We start from the raw sequence: 22340 nt of genomic DNA on the forward strand, positions 1-22340 counted from the left end.
GCGCGATGAAACTCCCTGTTCGATTTAGATCACCATCTCGGGTGCCTCCGTGACATCCAAGGCCGCTCTGCGCTCCCTGTCTGACTTTGTAATCCCGGTCATACGCTCAACCCAGAGAAAGCTTCGGCTCGTAGCGGCAGTGTTTCGCTCGTCTGAGCCATCCCAAACGTGGGGCATACTACCGGTACAACCAGTCACAAGGCAGTAGTGTGCTGTCCTGTTGGCGAGCCGCATCTGCCTTGATCCAGGACTGCGGGAAAGGGACACCGCCTTGCTCTGAATCCAGGTGGCTGTTTTACCTTGCTTAGAGTCGCCGAGTCGTCCTAATGCCGTTTTGGCTCCACTGAGATTTGGGCAAGATGCGGTTCTTGGCGATTGCCAGAGTCGCAGCAAACACGCCCAGATCTCTCTGGCCGTCTCAACACCGACTCCGAGGTGGGCCAAATCAAGTGCGCCAACACGTCCCAGACCCTTCTAGGAGTTTTTGATCGCCTTGGCCGGCTCATCAGATCCGCCGGGACAGGACCAAACAAACAAGCAGGCTTCCCGAAGCGTGTGCCGCCCGCCCTCGCCCAAATTCCCTAGCTGTGCCAATCAAGGGAAGGGGGTGACGCAAAAATCTCCTGATTTGGTCTTGGAGAACCAGCGATTCCACCCGAACGGGAACCAAATACCGGTTTTCAGAGAGACAACATTGCGGCACAGAAACCACACGCCCTCAGCCGTACACTTTGTTGAGCGATTGATGGAATTTCCGAGGCAACTTGCCTTCCACAGTGCGATGGGCTCACGATCTCGCCGCGTAAGCATTACCAACAGGTGGCTTCCATATCGGCACGCCAATGCGTATGTGGGCGATACCGCTTTGGAGGGCACGGCATTCCCAACTAAATGTATGCCATTGAACAGTAGCCATGCCCATGCTTGCCGTTGACTAGTTGACTGTGACGGTCCAGACGCTGGGTGATGTAGTCCAAGTCGCAAATGTCCCAATGCAGTCGAACAACATCAATACGATGCAGTGCCCGCCTAAAAAACATCGGCTAAAAGTCAGAAGTATTATTAGCACGCCTCAAAGGTTCTCGAAAAAGGAAACCACCAAAGCGGTCTTGGCGACGAGCAGAGTTTCCGACAGCGAACCCGAACAACTGCCGTAGCCTAACGGTCCCCTGCTTCGCACATGACCTCACGAACAACCTTACGGGCAATCTTCCCGCGAATTGTGAACCATTCCAAAGGGGGTATCAATTGTATAGACTCCGGGGTACCAATGCAGCTCTCGCGCCGCCCAATCAACCCTCCTGGTCAAACGTATCATTCAGATACCCGACGAAGCTCTCCCTCATCCTCTCCACGCTGAAGCTCCCCACCCCCTCGAGCCCGATGCCCCCGCGGTTCAGCCCGACAAAGGCCCTCCTCAGCCTCTGCAGCTGCGGCAGCCCGACCTTGCGCCCGGGAAGCCGCACGACCAGCTCCTTGCCCTGCGTCTCCGCGGCCCCGCGGGACACCTGGACCTCGCCGCCCTCGTCCCCGTCGCCCTGCGCCTCGAGGACGCGCTTCACGACGTCCTGCGTCTCGCGGTCGAGCACGTACAGGTAGTCCCCGCCGGCGTCGCGGCTGCGCTGGACGGTGGCCTGGTTGGGCTTCACGGCCTTGCGCCCCGTCCCCGCGACGGCGTCCCAGATGTCGTCAAAGACCTTTGCGGCCTGTGCGGCGTCGTCGTCCCAGATGAGCGTGAAGAGCGGGCTGTCCCACCGCGTCATCGGGTTCGGCTCCTCGTACCGGAAGACGAGGTTTTCCCAGTTGTCCGGCTCGTAGGGCTGTTCTTCTTCGCTGGCGCCCGTCTTTGTGTTGTCGCTCGCGGTGGTCTCCGCCGCCTCGGTAGTCGTAGCCGGTGCCGGCGTCGACGTCTTCGTCGCCGTGGATGCTCCCTCCTCCCTCCTCTTCAACCTCTCCTTGTTGATGCCCCTCGCCCTTTCCACCCCGCATCCAATCTGCAACACCACGCTCGGCGTCCTCACGGCCTTGGCCTCGCAATGCAGTTGATACCGCCATCCCTTGATGTAGTTCATCCCGTCCAGGATAACAATGTCCCGGTCCGTGAGCACGCGCTTCACGGCGCCGTAGACGGCGGCGCGGGCGTCCTTCTCCGAGGCGTTGGCCGACCGCGTGTGCGCGCGCACCTTTTCCGGGTCGAGGTCGTAGACGTCGCGCGGGATGGAGAGGGTCGAGTCCGAGATGTAGTGAAGCCTGTACGTCTGCTTGCCGCCGGCGGCGGCGGCGGCATCGTTGTTGCTCGCGGCGCCTTCGGCGGGCGTCGAAGAGGACGAGGCGGAGGCGGCGGCGGCGATGCGGGCGGCGAGGTGGGCCTGCAGCTGTCTCGCCCGGTGCGTCTTGCCCGACGTCGGGAGGCCCGACACGATGATGAGCTATCGCGTGACTGTCAGTGGCTGGACCCGTGTTTCCAATGTGGCCGTGGCTCTGCTTACCGGCATTGTCGCGTGGTTTTCCGGGGGTCGTCACGTTCGACGGCTTTTCGTGGCTTGAAGTGGAAGTGTGAGTGACAGGCTTTTGGCGGGGGCGCCTCTGGGGATTTTTCGCGCCGATGCGATCGGCTACCCCACCTACTCGATTGGGATTTTCCCGTACGGCCACGCCAAGGATCAGGATCCCTTGGGAACTCTGTGGTTCATCGCCAGAATACCTTGTGAGAGACAGGAGGAAGGCGAAAGCAGTAAATATATGGCAGATGAAGCATGTTCTGAACCTCGATGAAGTCTAGTGTGGGTATCTTGAGCCCCGTGGCTCCCTGTAAACGCCTAGTATCCCCCTTTGTAGCAGATGCAAAAACCCCCCCCAGATCTCTCGTAGCAACGCCCTCTCAGTCCCGCATTTTCTGGTCCTCGTCGCCGTCTTCGTCTTCGTCCTCCGAGGGCGTATGCGCGGCCATGATGTCGATGTACAGCAGCATGCGCTCCCCTGCCAGGTCCATCATCTCCCTGGCATACGCGTCCCGCGCACTAGGGACCTTCCTGCCGCGGGCCGGATGGCTCGCGGCCGTTGCACCCCTCCTGCTCGGGCCCTTGGCCCTGGCCTTGGCCTCGCGCGCCTCGATGCCCTCAACCACCGCCTCGCGGAGCCGGTTTCTGGCGTCCCTGATATCTCCCGCGGACAGCACGTGGAGCAGGCTCTCGAGGATCAGCGCCACCCTGGCGTTGTCGTCCGGGTCGATGGTGTTTGCGTGCGCACCCAGATAGCACTGCTCGAGGACGTCGGCGTTGATGACGATGCCGGTGCCCTCGCCCTTGCATACCGCCCTGGGGTCCTCGTACCCGCTGGGCAGCAGCTGGTCCAGCTGTATGGTCAGGAGGTCGATCTTGAACGCGCCCTCGTAGCGTTGGACGTAGACGTCCATGTCGGTGACGAACTGGTGGAAAAACGACAGGGGCTGCTGCTTGAGCAGCCGGCACAGCTCCGACATGTATTCGTTGTGCTCCATGAACATCTCGGGGAGGTCGTAGGCGACCTCGGACATGAGCTCCATCAGCCGCAGGCGGAGCGGTATGGAGTCGGCCGGCACTGGCACGGTAGCCCCCTCGGCCTGGGTCGCCGGCGTGCCCGTGTCCGAGGGCTCCGAGTCCGTCGGGTCGTTGAAGTAGTCGCCAAACTGGTCGTTGTCGATGTCGAGCGTGGCCGTCCGCTTGCGCTTCTTATCATCGCTCGCGAGCCCCTTAGTCTCCTTGCTGAAAACCTCGGGGAACTTGGCCATAGACGAGGTGGAGCCGTCGGCGAACACGGCCTGCAATATCATCCGCAGAGCGCCCCTGCCGGAGTCGGTCTTCTGCCGTATGTACATGACGAGGATGGACTCGCTCATGTTGGTCCACTCCTGCGGCTCGTCCGAGGAGGCCAGCGCGTCCTCGTCCATGCGCTTCCGCTCGTACAGGTCCGTCTCGAGGACGTCCAGCATGAACTCCAGCCAGACCTTCCAGAAGCGCCAGCGGTGGGGGTGGATCCTGCTGCAGTTGAAGGCCCAGCCGACGACGGCCCAGAAGTCTTGCGCGCGCTGCCATATGCTGTCCTCGCCGGCGAGTTTGTTGTTGGTGATCTGGTCCCCGTCGAGGTCGTCGTCCTCCTCTTCGTGGTACCGGTTCCGGCGGCCGTACTGGATCCCGTGGAACTGGAATGCGTCCTTGAACCCGGCGTTGACGGGGCCGACGATGGCGAGCAGGTTGCGCAGGTAGCCCAGCGTCTGCGAGCCGATCTCGAGACGGTCGGACCCGGCGGCGCGAGTGGTATGGCTCGGATGGATGGCCAGCGTGCTGAGGAGGGCGAGGTGGGTCAACGGCGGGACGTGGACGGGCTTCCTGTTGGCTTCGTCCTTGCGCGAGTAGCCCGCGGTGAGGAGGCTGTTGTAGAGGCCGAGCGCGCCATTGTCTAGATGCCCGTCAGCGGAAGATGCGGCGGTTGCGGGCCGGATGCCAACACACAGAGATGCTCCTCCAGGTAGATTTGGCAGTGCTCCTTCAGCTCGCGGGGGAGCTGGTTCGCGAGGGAATACATCTGCCTGGGTTGTGCGGGGGTCGCGGATGCGCTCGTTGCGTTGGCGGCATCGGGAGACTGAAATGCGGTCTGGAACGAGGCTGGAGACGACACGGCGCACACGTCCGACAGGGGCGACGAGAGCTCCATGGCGAGACGTGGGTTCCTACCTGACGCGTCTGGCGTGGGTTGCGATAACGCGATCGGAACGCCCTGGGCGATGCTAGCAATTAAAGTTGAGTGGGTCCCTCCCGCAGGCGGTCCCTTCCAAAATCAGAGCTCCTCCAGGTCTACTACGGTGGGTGGTACAGGTGCGTCCCAGTGACGGCATAAGGTACTAGGCAGGGGCTTGCCTCTCACCGTGCCCGAACGCAACACCCCATCTTATAGTGTTGCGCTGCTTGAAGTACAACCCACGGTTATACGTTTGCTTGGCTCTTCCACCAAGCCAACGGTACGCATGCTTTATGTTTCAAGGGCTATACACGAAATCATTGAGAAAAATGCCTGCTAGTGTCTGAGGCATCTTTGCGACTCCTTGCTTGGCACGCACGCAGCTCAAAGCGACGGGGGCTGACGAACCGCTGGTTTCCACCAAAGGCGGTCGCCTCACCAAGCACGGAGCTGTTGTAACACACCGCAACTTAAAAGCAAAAGCGTCAGTATGACAAAGTAGGGAAATCCGATTAATCAACCCAGATTGTTGACAGATTCGGGACCGACAATCCAACACCGTAGGCAATTTGGATCTATATGTTTTGGGCGAAGACAATGATGGTGAGATGGAAGTTGTGGTGTCGTTCGACTTACACAGTCCAAGAGGTGGTGCTGGAGGCTGCGGTTCGGGTTAAGCATCCTCACCACCAAGGTTTTTGGTAACACGCCCCGGAGTGATGCCGCTAGCGAGCTCGTCAGGGTAGTAAATTGGCAAGGTACAACAGTCATGCATCTTGGTGAAAGTTTTCCTCTCTGGCTGAAGAAACGGACAGCAAAGCAGAGCCAAGCATCCATGCTGTTACGCCGTTAAACGAGATATCATTGATAGTCCCATACTGGTCACCGTGATGCCAATGCATATTGTACGTGAACTGTTTGACGGAGTGACCTATGGAAACTGGGATTTACGCTACAACCCAGCGGCTTGTGTAGAGTAGCCTCCCTCCTCGTAGCCTCATCCAGACGCCACGATTACTTGAACTCCTCGAACAAAGTGCCAATCGTGTCCTTCTCCCCATGAGTAATGACATACACAGTCTCGGCATAGCCCTTGGCAACCTCGCACAACTCGGGCGCAAGCACCTTGTAAGCGTGGAACATCGCGAGGAAGGCCGAGACAAGGTAGTCGTTGACCTGGCCCCATTTCTTGATCTCCAGCGTCGGCTTGCCGGACGGCTTTCCGGGAGGGAAGGCCACGACCTCAAAGCCGAGCGCCTCAAGGCCCTTGATCATCAACTCGAGGCCTTCAGCTAGCTTCCCTCTGTCAGCACGCTTCTGGCCCAGTGCTAGGTAAACCTCCCAGATATCCAGACGCAGCGTTCCCTTGCCACCGGGGTAGGTGTCCTCCACTTGCGACAGGAGTCGGAGCACCTTCGCCTCCTGGGCTGGAGCTCTGCAGGCTCTCATCGAGTTCTTCAAGTCCCGCACAAGTCGCTGGCGCTTCTGGAACATCGGCTGCGAGGTCTCCTTCTTTTCCTCACACAACTCACAGCGACATACAAACCCCCAATGCTTCAGATCATTCTGGGTGGCCTGGTAGTCTGCTCCCTCCTTGGGCAATTCGTAGCTGAACAGCAGCTCAGTGCCGGCATCAAGGTCTCTGCAGGCTCGCACGATCATCATGTCGCCAATAAAGGAGCGGTAACAATTGCCGACGCAGGAGTGGTTGATGAAGGACGCTGTGGTCCAAATGCCGCAGGTGGTGTAACTGTTGTCCTCCTGGACTTGATTCGCCTTGTTCTTCATGGACTCGAGGGTCGATCTTGGAGCACCGAAGCAGTTGAGATTGATAATACGCTCGACGAGGAACCTGGGAGAACATCAGCAGCTGTGCAGTCAAAGGGTACGTGTACGAAAAACTCCACTTACGTATCAACCACCAGCTGCCCTCTTTGAGCGGTCTTGACTCCGTTGTAGTCTCCGTGGTGCAAGCTCATGAAGTGTGAAGCGGCCTCAGGGTTGTGGTGCAGCTTCTGGACAATGGTGGAGATGAGAGTTGCCTGCCCACCCATTGTCATCTTCTTGGAGTCCAAGTTCATCAGGATCTTGACGTTCTTGCGGCTGGAGGGGTCGTTTTGGTCGGCATAGACGTACGAGAAGGCCTTCTCGCAGAGAAGCAGCTCCCCGGTCTTGACGGCCTTCGCCGTGAAGAGCCCTCTTCCGCGGCCCGGGGAGGCACGAACCTCGACAGGGCTGGAGTAAGTCGCGCAGTCGATCATCGGGGGAGTCGCTTCGGACTGCTTGTGCATGTGCTTCCATTTGAAGTCCCCAGTCACCTGCTCAAAGATCCGGCGTCCGGTCCGCTCAAGGTCCGTCTCTGCGTCCTTGTTGTCGGGGTTCAAGACGAGAACCTGCTGCAGCTTCTTGGCGCAGCGGTCAAACTGTTGCAGTGCGTAGTAAGCCTTGGCTTCCCGAAATAGCCCCTTCTCAGTCGGGATGCCGTTGCTGCGGGAACTGATGGCATCGAGCAGCGCTTTCTCGGGGCGTTGCCGCATCTTGGAGATGGACAAGGGTTCGAGCTCGTTCGCGGGCCGGGAGCACGGAATGTAGGCTGGGGGCACCTGCGAAGTCTTGATGTTGACTCTTCCGTTGTCTATGGTCGACATCGCTATAGCCTGTATCAGCTCCATATTGAACTGACTAACGAGCATGCTGGGCAGTGGATGGTCATGAGGAATCTGCCCCTTCCTGCCTCTGGCCTTCTCAGCGGTGACCTGAAGTTGCTGGAAGAACGCCGAAAATTCCTCGATTCCGGAGACATCCTTGATATCCATGGTGGCCAGAGAGGTTTGAGGGTGGCTGCAAGTATCTCCTTGGGGTTGGCCGTAGAGAGTAGAATCTCGATTGAATAGCCTTAAGGTCTTTTGGAGAATAAGATGAAGAAGGAAGTTGGAAGGACAGAAAACTCTGGGTATTAAAATCAAGAAACCGAAGCCGGGCACCCATATTCATGTGTCTGTTCGTTTGCATGCCGGAGGCCGTCCAAGAGGGTGGGGGGGCGGACATTACCACGGCTGGCAAGCATCCCGTTCAACACTAGGTTAATGGGCACTCTTCCCTTGCCATCCAGGCGGTAAAGCATGAGGTAAGTCTCAACCATGTCTAGAAAACGTGAAGAGACCGGATCCAACTCGTTGCGTTGGTCGCTCAGTGGCCGACTACTGTTTGGTTGAAGGGCTCGGGAGCCACCAACAGAAAAGGGGTGTAGTTGGCATACTCTCAAAGGACCTTGCAGAAGAAGGAAGAAAAAAGCCAGCAAAAGACTCCAGGACTTCAAAGTTCTCTTTGTTGGTTCTGATAGAAGCGCTGGCTTATTCGGTTTTACTATGATTGTCTCTGCTTCGTGAAACATGCCTTCATACTAATGGTTGGTCATGTAAATACCTCATTCCTCGTTGGCGAGGTTGCCTGGTTCAGGTGCAACACAAACCTGGAGCAAGAAGACTAACCACTCCATCAGATGTGAGATATGATAACGCTATGCACTTGTCCAACCTACTTCGAGATGCGCGCTTTCCACGGTTCTGGGTTGGTTCGGCCCGGCCCAGTCGGGATGGTGGTGGTGTGTCACTTTGCCACGATGTGCTACCCCTCACAACAACCCATGCAACAGAAGACACCGAGTAATTTCTAGAAACTCCAGGTGATCCGAATGAGCATCCCACGGAGAGACCACCAATGCTCAACTGCACGTGATGTCGTTGTAAAATCAAGTGACAGTATCTTTTGATCAGCAGCAAGCCCTTCAAATTCCAGTGCAATCAATGATGAGTCTGGCTTGATTAAGCGGAGTTTCTGAAGTTTCAGTCCTTTCTTGACACTTCCATCAATTGACACATGATCACTTTACTAGTTTGGAAACATCATGATAGACCAAAGTATTGGATATAAAACAGGGTGATTTGCGCTGTTCATGGAGCTGCATCAAGCAGCAGTACACAAAACGTCGGCAGATTCTTCAGCTAAACACAAGGTACTATCCAAACGCCAAGAACGCTCATATCCTTCCTGGCAAGGCATCAAACAATCTTACGCATGCCTCAGTCAGAACAGAATGCACCCTGTACCCATCACCAAACGACCCCCAAGCCTCGTCATCAGGGGTTCGCCAGACGACACCAGTTGGCCCGAGATCCCGCCCCAGCCGCTTCCACCCCCCCTCAGCCCCCTTCCCGAAGGGCGTAAACCCACCACCAAGACGACATGTCACGATTTCCTAAAACGGATGAAGGGCGCCTGGCATCGGCTGCGGGGGATTGTCACTGGTTGGAAACGGAAGTGTGGAGGACCCTCGTCTGCATGAGATGTGTACGAATGCGTATGTCAATTCCCGCCCTTACTGCCTAATGGAGTCGATCGATCCCCTATCGTAGTTGTCGTTGTAGTGTACACCCCTAGAGCTTGCTCTCGCCGTCCAATAGATCATGTCGAAAATGTCACAGACGCCGCTGTGTAATGCAAGGTATCGCATCGGGCTTCAGGACACAAGCAGGCCGCGTTGGCCTGCTTTGTTGCCCCTCTTCAGCCTTATGCTCGGGATCTTGCCAATCTGAGATGAACCACACCCCCTCTTTCTATATAGTACATATTGTGGTTCGAGCCAATGGAAGGCCGTGAGGCAAACGACAATGCTCCTGCTGTATGATTCCGTGTCTTGTATATCGTAGAGATTCCCGTAAACGCCGTTGGTATAAGATGTTTGTCTTGTTGCCAAGATCTGGTTGGGTTTGCGTCATGCGCTACTTAGCGACCGTTGGCTGTCAAAGGTTAGTATTTGAGGCATCAAACAGCAAGACTAGTACTTCAGCGGCGACTTACTCGGGTCGTTGGGATAGCTGTTGGATTCATCGTCGCCGCTCTTGGAGAACATGTTGGAGGTAGTGAAGGGAAAAGCGCTCATGGTGGCGGTTGGTTTACTTGTTGGTAAGGATGAGTCGATAGATCAAAGTGGTATGGAGGAGTGGCTGTCTCGTGAGGAAGGCGTATGATTGTTGGTTTGACTGTGTTTAGGCGTGTCTGTTGGAGTGTGTTGGTGGCAAAGAAAAGGCACAAGGCATCAAGTTTATATCCAACAATTGAGCCTCATGGCTTCGATTGAGTCACCCTCAAGGCAGGAGAGTACATAATACGCCTCTGAAGGCAGACAAGACAGTGCCTCGATCTTGTCGGCCTAGCCTAAACCCTAGTCATGACATGTTACCCATTAACACAGCCATGCCGAACTACAGAGTCGATAATATCAATGTCGAGACATGGCCATTGCCTAACCCCATGTCAACCCGGGGCGCGCGTATGCGCAAAAATGTTGCGCTTGTGCTGCCCAGCCCATGAAAGCCCCCAGAAACCTAGGCTATCGCGGGGTCTGATTCGTCCATGATTTGTATATTTCAAAATAAAGGGAGTTCCCAAAAATTAGGAACGCTTAGGCCGGGCGCCTTGAGTTCGCGTTTGATATTGAGCCAGACATGGTTGTACCCTGCCACAGTAAGGCGTACCGAAGACATCAATTGCTCAGTGAGTCAGATTGAATGTGACGGCGTTGACGACATGCCGAGGGGTGACAAGCACCCCTCCTTCCGGAAGTGAACGAAAGAAAACATGATACCACATCGGCGAGATGAGAGACGAGATGGCATGCCGCTTGCGACCGTGGGGGGAGGCTGGGACCTTGTGCTGCCTGGGTCATACGGCAACAGACCGGCATGGGGGCCCCAGACGCTAGAAGGCAGCGACCCCAGTTTTCCAGGCAAGAAGGGGTAGCTGCCTGAAAGCAGTGTCTCTGGCGATGCTCTGTATCAAGACAGAAAAGCCCAGAGATGGAGACTTGGGCCTCATGTCACGAGGTTTGGCATGTGCGCGCCTTGCGTGTGACTGAATAAGGCATCCACCATCCATGAGCGCGCGCCCGCGCGTGGACGAGAGGACCCTTGGGCGAAGGGGTTTTGCGCGTCGGCGAAGGGACGTCGAGAGCGCAGATGCGCCCTTCTGTCAGGGAAGAAAGCGAAGCGGAATAATGACAAAAGAGAGACGTCAAGTCGGCAGCCAGGGTTGTACACTGCCCCGGATGACTGACATTAACAACTCTGCGCACTTGCAACAGGCATCCATCAATCTCTGGTGAGTCGATCGGCTAAGGCTGACTGACACTGGCCGGCAAGGTGCGCTGGAGACAGTTGCTGCAGACGTAGACAGGTACAGGTGGAAGGAAACAGTCATTGCAAAGATATGGTATGTCGGAAATCACGCCCCCACTGACTTTTCTCGGTGAGGTGCACCGCCATGATTGACGGAACCAGAACGCAAGAAAATTGGATGGGAGGCACAGCCCAGTTTCCCTCTAGCACTCAAACTGACCGAACATAACTAGAAAAAGTACGTCAATGGTCGGTTGATTATTTTGGTGCAAAGTGTGTAAGGAAGAAAGAGGGAAAGCAAGGAACGGGAAAACGGGTCTCGGCATAAAGTAGGAGGTGTCGTTGCCTATCGGCAGCCTGGTTAGGTAAGCAGTGCTGCCTGAGCTAGTATAACCAATCAGGGCTAGCACCTCGTTAACCCGTGATTGAGGACGAGCGTCTCCACATTTCCAGCCGACGTGTTTTTCTCGGGAAAGTATATTTTCACGCTCCTCCCCTCTTCCTCCTCGTTCTCAGTTCCTCATCGACACTCAAACGGCTTCGCTTGCAGCCCCGAATTCCAATCAGGGTCTGGATCCATATGCATGGTCCTTTTCAGTCTATTGATGTCAGACTTGTCTCGTTACATCGCGAGGCAGTATTGACCTCGAATCTGAACCAAATCTGCTGTTGGTGGACTTTGTGCAAGTGCCGATGCCAACCGCAGCGGACGCACGCGAAGTACCGAAGAGTCTTGTCATCACGAACATCGGTCACAAGTGACCAAACCCCACGATTTGCCTACACCTCGCGATCTCAGTGCGCAAGAGTGTCAACTACTTTTTATATCGTTCGAGTGGGAGAACAAAACCAACGGTCTAGACAACCGGTCCGCTCCACCCTGATGCCATTGAGACAAGTGTGGCTCCAGGACTAAAATCGGACGAACATATCACGTCGCTCTCGCTCGAGTTGCGGCTGGTGTGTTCACTATCGCGTATTTTATAAATCTCGTTCATTATGCCAGTGTCATTCATCCAACCCGTGATCGTGGATCGTGACTGCCCGTTGAAAACTAAGAGGGTATTTGACGGCGCGTTTCCAAAAACTGCAACTCCACAACGACTCGCATCCCAGACATTTAGCTTTGTCAGAGGGTGTTCTCGCCAAAGATGTACTTCTCGTCCAGGAACGACAGCAAGAACTTAGCCACCAACCGACCGGTGTAGTTCACTGAGACGTCGCGAGGAAACGGGTGCTGCTCCCCGCTGCTGGGAAGAATTGGGTCCATCGTGAGAAAGTCCAGCTCGATATCTGCAAACACCGCGTCAGTAACAATGATTCGACCATTGGGGTCTCGGGGAGGCCTACAACTGTCGCCTTGGATCAATTCTTTAAGGCCCATCACCATCTCCGTTGCCGGCCCGTCCAGATCGCCCTGCTCGGCCCACGAGCTGTCGAGCATGGGGTTGAATGGCTTCGTCGACATGTCACGGCTGTGCGTTTGGTAGATCTGGTGGAACTGGTACGCAAACTGCTTGAACGGCATGTTCTCGACCTCCCGGTTGATATTGAGGGCGTCCTGGCGCTGGTACTCGGGTGGCGTGTGGTTGCGCAGGCTAATCTCGTTAAGCGCAACGACAAACGTGTCGGCCGCCGTCTCGACCGACTCCATGAATAGGCAGAGCACCAGGAACGACGCCATACACGGCGCCCACTCCCGTCGCGACTTGGGCTTGAGTGACTTCGAGAAAGAGTCGAAGAGGTGTTGCATGTCCCTCATCAGGAGTTCGTCAATGACCGCTTTGATCTGCCTGTTGAGCACGCGCGGCGTCACCCACGGTACTTCTTGCGGCACGAGACCCGAATCTTGCAGGCTGACGACGCTCGGCCGAGTGATGCAGAGGTGCCGGGTCATGACGAAGTGGGCGCCGTATATCGCCAGGGCTTTCTTGACCATTGCAGACTGAACAAGGTTAGCAAGCGGTCTCGTTGAGAGGGGTGAAAAGCATCTTACATCGGACTTGCTGGCATACTTCTGCACAACGTCCAACACTCTTCTCGGCAGGTCGGTATGCCGTATTGACTCCGTTACCGACTTTGCGTACTTGGGCTCAGCAGCGATGGCAGCGAGGTACTCCTTCACCTTCTTCCTCAGGGCCTCTCTTTGAGCCGCCGAGTCCAGCTCCAACACCATCGGCGCCGTACCTCTAGCCTGAAGGTCTACTCTGTCTCTTTGCACGTGCAGATGATAGTGTTGCTGCACGTCGGCAGTTCGGGGCCTGAAAAACCTCGCCTTGACCTTCAGCGACGCGGAGAGACCCGAAAAGAGCTCGATTTCGCGAGGCGCCAGCTCCACCGCATCGAGATCTACATTCTCCGTCATGAAGCGGGACATCTGGTCTTTCCGGAAGTGGCTCCGCATAAAGTCGGGGAACAAGACGGTGAGGAAGTCGGAGAACTGCCAGCACACTACCTGCGGCACCTGGACCGCGAGCTTCTTGCAGTTTTTGCACGGCCTCTGCGAGTCGCACTTGACCTTGCGGCTGTGGCAGCAGAAGCATGCGCCCAGGCGGCGGACCTGCAAGGCGCTCTCCTTGGTGGCATTGGCTAGCGGACCCTTGCGCCCGCGAGTTTGGGTCTTCAACGCCTCGAAGCACTCGAACGGGTTGGGCCGGCCCGAGTGTGCGTTGATGGAGTGGGGTGTGACGATGACGAACTTGTTCGCCGGCTCGGCGACCTTCTTCTTCTCGACCTTGCCGGTTATGACCTTGCGGATGGGGCTGGATGTGGTGGCCTTGTCACCTTCGTACTTGATGTCAGGCGAGGTCGGGTTTGAGCGAGGTGAGCTTCCTGATGCGGAGCCCTGCGGCAAGGAAGAGAGATCCTCCATAAAGAACATGGAGCTCCCGTTGTCGGCCTTGAGGTTTGTCGGGCTCCATGGGCCTGGATTCGCATCAGATGGGTAGGCTTGTGAAAGGTTGATGTCGTCCTGCTGGTGGTGGGGAAATGTCTCCAGACCCGTCAGGGGGACGTTCGTCTGGAATGAATTGACAAAGGAGGTCAAATCTGGGAAGCAAACTGTCAGTTCGGAGGCACGAAAACGACTCGGACCTCAAGACTGGGCTCACCATTCAGATTGACCTGCTCTTCTGAGAAGAGATAGCCCTGCGGCGTCAGGAAGTCCGACTCCTGACCGCCGGCAACGAACTGGCCATCGGCTGCTGGGGCCGGGGCGACAAAGGTCTCGGCCTGGTCCGGGAAGCTCGCGGCGGAGAAGGCGGGCTGGTCGGGGTCGAGGTCGAGGTTTAGCGGGGATAGTCCCGCCGGGTCTGAGCTGGCGTGGTGGCCGACAACGGCATAGCCGTTTAAGCTGCCGCTGGCTGGGCTAGGCAGGAAACCGACCGAGGCCGGGTACGATGCGTTGTCCAGGTACTGCCACGACTCGTCCGTGTCGGCGGCGGACTGGGCGTCGTAAGGGGAGTGAGGCGTCGGGCCTCTCGAGGAGACGGACGTCATTGCGGACGGTGGTGCGTGAGGCAGTGACGACTTGTTCGCTTCGGACGTTGTATTGATCGCGGCTGGAAGTGCCTCGCTGGTGAGTCGGTAAAGCGCCGAATGCTTTCAAGCGGTCCGTGTAGTTCGAATTGATGAGTTGGGAACCTCTTTGTTCGTCAAATGTTAGGCGAACTTGTTTCTCCAACGCCAGATGGTCAGCTGCCCGGGGGGGAGGGCTGTGTATGCTGACGCCCAATCTCGGAACCTGGCGCGCGCGGGGGTCCTTGTTGGGGAAGCGATGGTGCCAGATGTGGTTTTATCGTCGTCGTAGCCGTCGCTGTCGCCGTCGTCATTCAATACTCATAAAAACACAGAGGAAATGGCCGTTTAAAATGCTCTGGGGTCGGACTCGAGCACGAAGACGTCAATCTGACAGTTCGTCTTTTTCCCGCTCTTCTTTACCGCTCGGGAAAGTCATGCAGGAGGGCGGGAACGTTAGGAATCGGGCGGGAAAAAGGGCGGCCAACAAGATTAATACGAATGGAAGGCCGGTGTCACCCCTATGCCAGCAACCAGTTAGCAGCGCCGCCGCAGCACATCCCGCGCAATCCTTCTGGGCTTGCTGAGGTCTGCTGCTGAATGAGCTGGACCCGACACTACTACGGTACAGTCTTCGCCCCCCTTGGAACTCCCAATCCTCAGCTCGCTAAACCCTTTTTGGGACCGACGGCGGGTTCCAAACCACTCAATTGATTGGGTGCTGGTTTCGCTAGCCCGATCCATCACCGGCCGTTCACCGGGGCTCGGCGGTGCGGGAAGGCCCTTTGCCACACCGGGTGACCGAAGCTGATTCGGCGCCTGTAACGGGGGACAGAAGGTGCCTGGCTTTGTGGCGTGGAAGACAGAACCTCACAGACGTCCTGTTGGATCAGCTGGCACTCCAAGGAGTCGCGGCAGAAGGCACGACATGATCCCGACAAGTAGGGACTGGTGGCTCTTCGTGAGACAGGCTCGTGGTGATCAGCACTTCTCCCCCCCATCTAAGCGAACTTGGGTCGTGCTTCTCGCTTCGACAAACTTCACCTAACCTAACATTGATCGATGGAACAAAGACCTGACTCCAGCTTGGTTTAGTTATACAACTCTTTTACATCCGAAGAGATAGTTTTGAATTACTCACTCTGACGACTTTCCCAGAGATCGACGGATGCGCGTGCATCAGCGAACCGGCCCGAGTCCCGAACCCCCTTGACCATCGACCACTATCCAACATCCCTTAGGACTGCATCCCGCTCCCCGTCGATATCAGAACCGTTGCAGTCATAACATCAAGTCTCGATCAGATCTTGATTCGAACTAACCTCCCACGCTCCGTGCTTCCACGCCACCTTGTTTCCAGCATCATGAACCGTTCCCAAGCTCCGGTTACGCGTCTCTGAAGGAAATGCTCTGCGGGTCTTCGCACTTGATACTTTTCACAGTCAATGTAATCGCGGGACTGCCTTCAGTCAAACTCTTCGACGCCAGTCTTTCCCTGCTCACGACTTCAACTACAGAAGTGGCGTGCAGCGAACCAGATCGACTCGCCTCTCTACTTGTACGACCAGAGTGATACCTGGCATCCCCCGCCAAGATAAGGTTTAGCGCGCGCGGCGCTTGAGTAGGACTTGTAGGCACAAGACACACTCGCCCACGCCTAGTACATGTCGGCCATCTCTAGTACAGCACAGCTCACCTAACGAACCTCATTCGGCCTGGAGGCTAAACGACGACCACGGCGTCCGGCGCTCACACGTTCATAGTTTGGCAATAGTTGCCACTTGAGAGAGGAAAGCCGGCCAGAACTTCCGCGCCGCTCCCGTCGGCATCCTGCCGCACTCTCTAGTCTGTTGCCGTTACCGCAGCTCCTCCGGCAGAAACCACAAACCGGCAGTTGTTCAGAGGGTTTGAGATTAAACGATGTTGCAAGCAGAATACCCAACAACAGCAGACCAGCTTCAGCGCCGTCTACTATTGTCGTCTTGGTCCACTTCAACACGAAACTGGTTCCCAAATCTCGAAACAACAATTCAGAGCTCCGAGTCCGAACTACCTTTGCTTGGCACAACACCCTCACTCCACACCAAAGAGCTCGTACCAGCCCGGCCAAGGTTAACCCAGTGAGCCCTCTCTGTGTGGGCGAACTCCCTCCCCCAACTCTTCCCCCGAAATCTCCTTGGATTACCCTCGGTCGGCTTTGGAGCAATGGGCAAATGTCCCCAAGATAGAATGTCCAAACTAACCGAACCATGACCACACACCACCTATACAGAGTACCAAACCCTTGCTGCCACACGCTTTTGCTTATTCAATATATAGTCAGCCAAGATTCGAAACCACCTTCCATCGGACTCTAACGCTCTTCCAGAATCCCGCTCCCCTTGCGACCCTGGTTCCTGGTCACCGTGGCCTCCTCGATGTCTCTCCTAGCACCAGCCTGCTCAGTATTCGGAACAAGCCTCGTCTGCACCAAGAACAAGGCACAAGTCACAAGGCCTTGCTCCTGCAAAAGTCTTATTATCAGCGTCGGCATGTGAGCGGCAAAACTGAAGAATGCAACAGGGCAGCGCCCAGGCCAGAATACGGCATTGTACTGCCATGTGCCTGTTATCGAGCTTGTCATTCTTCAACACCACCCACCATCCCGTTGGCAACCTTGCCCATCGTCTGTTGGTGTGTTCAGTGACAACCATTACAGAAAGCTGTAGGTTTACATCGCACTACCAATCAGTTCTTGCCCTGCTTTAGACGTAAGTCGTCAGGGGGGGCACAGTGGCGTACTGCAACAACTTTCTAAGCGGCGATGTGCAGATCGCATCTATTGCCTCTCTCCCCAGTCTCGCCATTCGCCCACCCCCAGTCTTGGCCCCTTTCTTCCCCAGGGGACCCATCAGGCGGGATGCGACATCACAGTCTCCCCCTCCTTTCCTCACAAAACACATCGAGTCGTTTACGGCCCCGGTTCCCATCCTTGGCTCAATCAAGAGAACCAACCCCCAACCGATCGCCGTTACCCTTAATTGCTCCCGCCCAAGCCACCCCGTCAGGCACGCAAGCAAATACACGTCGGCCGATGATCACCGTTCATTTCAGCCCAACGCAGGCGTCATCGGGTGGGGGGGGGAGGAACCGCACTCATAGGCCAGAGGGAGACCACTGAGGTGTCGTTGACTCCTGCCACTCCTGGTGGACACAGATGCACTGGTGCCAGAATGCAAAGCAACGGGGCTGTGGCCCCTAGGCCATGTGTATGGAGAGCACCCCGAAGCCAGAAAGCGAACAATGCATTAAAACAGGACCTCCAAAGTGGTGACGTTCACGAACTGGATACCGCCAAATGTGAAAAGATACTGCATAGATTCTTTGGCGCTAGAGAGCGCGCCCAGCCAAGGGCTATGGATATCAAACTGCCGAAGGTTCATCTAAGCCGCCCAGACCAGTGAGTAGAGAAGAAACGGTAAACTTGTAGGGAGATGTCCAAATTGCTCTTCCTCGACAAGAACTACAGAGCCAAATGCAGACGCACATGGCCGCAACAGCAACAACATCAAACAACCGCCCGGGAGCCCAAGTGTAAGGTCAAGCATGTCAAAGAAAACATGACCCTTCGAAACAGCTCTGAAGCCCCCCGCCCCCCTTCAACACGCCGTGATGGTGCAAAAGATATAACAATGTAATCGACGATAACCGAACAAAGAGACAACCAACAATGTACAAGGACAGATTTCCACCCTTTCCCATAAACCCGTAGCGCCCATCGCTTCCCTGTAGTATGCTCGTTCCCTTTTTCGCTTGCGAAACCAATTCGTAAAAAAGGGATGGGAGGGGAAGTAGGGTATATATATATATATGTGTGTGTGTGTGTGTGTGTGTAAAAACAGATCATTCGGAATAGTAACAAGGAGGTCTCTGTTTCTGCCCGAGTGGGTGGGCATCATTACCAATCCTCCGCAGTACAAGAAAAACACCAAACAAACAAGACGCAACTCGCTTGCCGAGAGATGGAGGGTTGAGCTAGGCTAGCCTGTGGTGGTTTTTTTCTTCCTCCCTGCGTCGTGCCTTTGGGGGGTCCTGTCGTCCTGTTACGCCCCCAGGGTTCCGTGTCAATATCATCTACCCTCTTCTTCATGTTCTCTTCTAAAGAGTGAGAAGGATCCCGTCCATCTGCAATAACTTTCAAGTTCGTAAGGTCCGTATGAGTTCATCAAAAAAATATATATATAATGGCCCGGTTCACCGGAACGTTCGTCGAGGCTGCCATTTGAACCACGTCATCGTCGGCATTAGGTCTGGGCGAGTAATGTGGGAAGCATAGAAGCCATTCAACTTCTGAACCGCGCAGCCGCGCGGTCTTGGATCTGCTTCTCCGTGGAAACGTATAGTCGGTCGAGGTAGTCCATGGCGCTCGCATCCTTGAGGATCTTGGCCACCTGGATGCCCGCCGAGATGAGCTGTAGGATATTGCGGTCGTCTTTCAATGGCCGGCTCTGGTGCTTGGCCGCATGCCGCATCTCCAGGGAGTTCTCGAGAATCGTGACAAACTGCTTGATCTGTCCGTTGTAAAGTACCCGCGCCGGGATGCGGCGCTTCGTCGCCAACCGCTTCAAAAGGTACACCCATTCCGTCCATTCGCGGTCCTGCGGCCGCTCTACAGGTCGCATATCCTGTGTCAAGGGAATCGGAAACTGGTACTTGGCAACAAAATCGTAGGCGCACTGCGAGAGTCGGTCGTTGACTTGGGTCAGGACTAGGTCTTGCTCCTGGACGTGCAGGTTCGTAGGTAGGTGAGGTAACTCGCGCTCTTGCATAGCGATATATTCTGGTGGCGGACGGGCGAGAAACTGATGCGGGCCGTCGAACTCGTCGCGGTTAGACGGTCTACGCTGAGGCCGACCCTTCCCATTCGCTTTTCCCTTGCTCGGGGGTGTGGCGCTGGCTCCGTTCTCGAGGGAGTAATCAGACAGGTTCGGGGATGCAATGATGTCGTCGACCGAGTCCGTCGGGGAGTATCTCTCCTGGTGGTCCCACGCCTGGGAGTTCGTACTCTTGTACGAGCCATAGGCAGCAGCACCACTGGTGCCGTAAGTACCGGAAGCTGGGCGCGATCCGTACGCCGGGGCGGCGGCGGCGGCGGCAGCAGCAGCAGCAGCGGCAGCAGCGGCAGCATGGGGGTTTGTTCCGATCGGCAGGTTATAGTTACTGGCTCCGGGCGAGTACGTGGACACGCTTGAAAGGGACGGTGTTACTCGCTTGCTCCTTTGGGGTAAAATGGCAAAAATTCGACGTCTGATTCTTACCTTGATGAGCGATAATAATTGTTGTCAAACCCTCCAGCGGGCGGGAATGTGTCATTGTACATTGAACTTGTCTCATCGGTCAGTTTTCCCTCCTCGGGCTTCAGGAAATAAAAGAAAGCGGTCCGTACCTCCGCGTCGAGTTCCACGGTCCGTTGGACATGGCTGATGGTCTGTAGGCAAAATCCGGCTGAGCCATTTCTTCCGGGGCATAACGGTAGAGAAAGAGAATTCAAGCAGCAAAGCTTTGGAGGTTTCCAAAGGGTCCAGAGATGGAAGCCACGTGAAATAAGAATAGTCCTTGGGCGGGCAGGTCAGCCCTGGGTGTCCGGAAAGAGTCCCTTGGGCTGTGATCTCCGGCCAAGTATTCCTGGGAAAATGCGGCAAGATGTCTCCTCAAACACAAGGGAATCCACGATAACAGAATGGTCTTGTTCCAGGATGGCACCCTTGAAGAACTCCGGGTCGTTGCAAGGGCGGTGTGGGCGTTGGAGGGGAAGCAGGTGATCAGTCCAAGAAACGACCTGTCTCCACGACGGCCACCTTAAATGACTTATAAGATGATCGGGAATGGCTTGATGTGAAATGCACTAGGGGGTTAGTGGGATAGGTCTGGTTTTGCTGGCGCAAAACGGGAAAGAAGAAACCAACAAGCTCCTGGGATGGACGAGGATGGGGGAGCGGGCAGGATCCTGACAGTGGATGATTAAGTTCGGAATGGAGGCATTTATGTCTGCTTGCGATGGCTCTCGTCGTGGGGCGTTGCACTGAAGCGGCGAAAATGGTTGATCCCAGTCAAGACGGCAGAAAGATGGGGTCCGTTGGGAAGTCGAGGCGGAGGGTAGGACAGGGACCAGGACGGACGCAGGCCGGCGAGACTCAAGGAAAGATTTGCATTCGCCCCAATGACCAACACCACGGAGACGTCTTTGGTTTCAAGCGGACGGCTGCCGCATGGGCTGGAGGATACGTGACTGCCAAGCGCTGTAGTCGAGAAGGTTCGTCTGTCGGGCGTCCTGGAATAGATTGGTTGACGGTGCGCGCCCTAAGACAAGTTGGCATACATCCCTAGCTTTGCTGAGCCAGGTTTGCAGCGTGGATCGTGGGCTCGACACGCGAGTGATGAGGGAGATCAGCGTGCCCTTTGATGGCTGGTGCCCTTCCGTCCCCATCTATTTCGCGCGATGCCAGGTCGACTTTTTTTGACAGTTGGCCCCTCTCTCAGGGAAGACCCCAGAACAACAACAAATCCTCTGCCTGGTCAGTAAAGGCTGGCGCGTGGAAGCCATTGGACATGCCAACTCCTGAGGGAGGACTGAGCCAGATGTGTAGAGTAGGGCACCGATTGGGCTGTGACAGAAACTTTTCCATTGCTGGGCTGTAGAATTGTTGCCCGAAGAGTCGGAGTAGCTTTTCGGTACCGTATGGGATGATTTGTGCAGGGTTGTACCTAGTGGGAGAAGAAGCGGTGACAGCACGCTGGGTTGGGCACAAATTGGACAAGCAAATACCGACGGCCGATACGATGGGGGGGACGCGCGCTACGTGCGAAATGTGCGTGCCCAACCATGCCTTGATGCCCACTTAGAGAGATGAAGTTGCTTTTGTGCATCATCGAATCAGGAACCCTACACTACCTTGCAAGTATCCCAACAGTGATACCGTCAGCGAGGGAGAAGCGACGACAGCCAATCACGACGGGCAGCGATGGACGTGTTCCGTAGTGACATTCGTGGACGCCTTACCGTGCTGACTGCTGAATACTCCCTCTTCAATATGAGGCCAGGCTGGTGGCCGGGAAAAGCTCCATGATTCGCAAAAGGATCGAATGATCTGACCTTGACGTAGCGACGTGAAGCTGGACGTGTCTTGTCTTGAATTGGGGGCAGGGAGCCGGGGCCCATGAACAATTGCCAGGAATACAGTCGATGGGGCTGGCTGGAGAAGATTTGGGGTGGGAAAATGGAAGCCTCTGGGCGGCGCGAGGGCCAATGGCGCGCAGCCGGCCGTTTTGCTGGCTGCGGGTGACTAGTCAATCGACATCAACCTCCATCGCCAATCAGGCGGGATGACGTGCACCTCGGTTAACCCCAGTATCCTGGGAACTTTGTCGAGAACCTCAGCCGATCGAACTTGACCAAGCATCACGGACGGGCCATGTTATCTGTGCATCATGTGCGTGGGGAGATTGCTCGATCTCCGGGTGCAGTCGCAGGCAATTCGACCCGAGACTGATGGGTGGAGGAGGGGGTTGACGGGCTGCTTTGTGCTCAACGAGCTGTCAGGCGGCGCCTCGTGGTTTGCGGGGATACACCGCGGGACGATCATGTAGCCAATTTGCGATGACATTTGTAATTCGCTACTCGTAGTCGTGGTAGAGGAGTGTGCAGTTTCAGTCGCTTCCCATTGTTCGTCTAGGTGTGTACGAGGTATGCCTCCATCCCGTGACAGCTTAAGCACGCAGAGGCGCAGGTGTTGCAGAAAGCCGAGTGTTCGTCCTGCATGTGTCGACAGGTAACCTTCAGTCTCCCAGCGCATTGAGCCAAGGTGGGTGGCTTGGCTGTTTGTTGTTTCGCATGCTTCGTCGAGACGAGGTCTCTCTGGAGCGGAGCAGAGCACATCGCTGAAAGTTAGCCGA

General features: G+C 56.1%; 5 protein-coding genes across 5 annotated transcripts; all 5 read right to left on the bottom strand.

Annotated features, from left to right (window-relative positions):
• Positions 1 to 1292: 1292 nt before the first annotated feature.
• ColSpa_12238 (protein kti12) lies at positions 1293 to 2495 on the bottom strand (the record flags this gene model as incomplete). Its single annotated transcript, XM_049278450.1, has 2 exons — positions 1293 to 2429; positions 2490 to 2495. The coding sequence occupies 2 exons, from the start codon at positions 2493 to 2495 to the stop codon at positions 1293 to 1295; spliced, it is 1143 nt and encodes a 380-aa protein (XP_049134407.1).
• Positions 2496 to 2881: 386 nt separating this feature from the next.
• On the bottom strand, positions 2882 to 4692 carry ColSpa_12239 (uncharacterized protein; the record flags this gene model as incomplete). Its single annotated transcript, XM_049278451.1, has 2 exons — positions 2882 to 4409; positions 4487 to 4692. The coding sequence occupies 2 exons, from the start codon at positions 4690 to 4692 to the stop codon at positions 2882 to 2884; spliced, it is 1734 nt and encodes a 577-aa protein (XP_049134408.1).
• A 1038-nt stretch (positions 4693 to 5730) lies between these two features.
• ColSpa_12240 (uncharacterized protein) lies at positions 5731 to 7532 on the bottom strand (the record flags this gene model as incomplete). The annotated part of the gene is made up of 2 exons (XM_049278452.1): positions 5731 to 6568; positions 6628 to 7532. 2 exons carry the CDS (start codon positions 7530 to 7532, stop codon positions 5731 to 5733), a joined length of 1743 nt encoding a protein of 580 aa, XP_049134409.1.
• A 4489-nt stretch (positions 7533 to 12021) lies between these two features.
• On the bottom strand, positions 12022 to 14390 carry ColSpa_12241 (uncharacterized protein; the record flags this gene model as incomplete). The annotated part of the gene is made up of 3 exons (XM_049278453.1): positions 12022 to 12837; positions 12889 to 13940; positions 14003 to 14390. 3 exons carry the CDS (start codon positions 14388 to 14390, stop codon positions 12022 to 12024), a joined length of 2256 nt encoding a protein of 751 aa, XP_049134410.1.
• A 4340-nt stretch (positions 14391 to 18730) lies between these two features.
• ColSpa_12242 (uncharacterized protein) lies at positions 18731 to 19467 on the bottom strand (the record flags this gene model as incomplete). Its single annotated transcript, XM_049278454.1, is given in 2 exon segments — positions 18731 to 19438; positions 19453 to 19467. The coding sequence occupies 2 exon segments, from the start codon at positions 19465 to 19467 to the stop codon at positions 18731 to 18733; spliced, it is 723 nt and encodes a 240-aa protein (XP_049134411.1).
• Positions 19468 to 22340: the final 2873 nt, after the last annotated feature.

Source organism: Colletotrichum spaethianum (genome assembly GCF_022836535.1).
Source record: "Colletotrichum spaethianum MAFF 239500 DNA, contig60, whole genome shotgun sequence".
In the NCBI taxonomy this organism is placed as follows: domain Eukaryota; kingdom Fungi; phylum Ascomycota; class Sordariomycetes; order Glomerellales; family Glomerellaceae; genus Colletotrichum; species Colletotrichum spaethianum.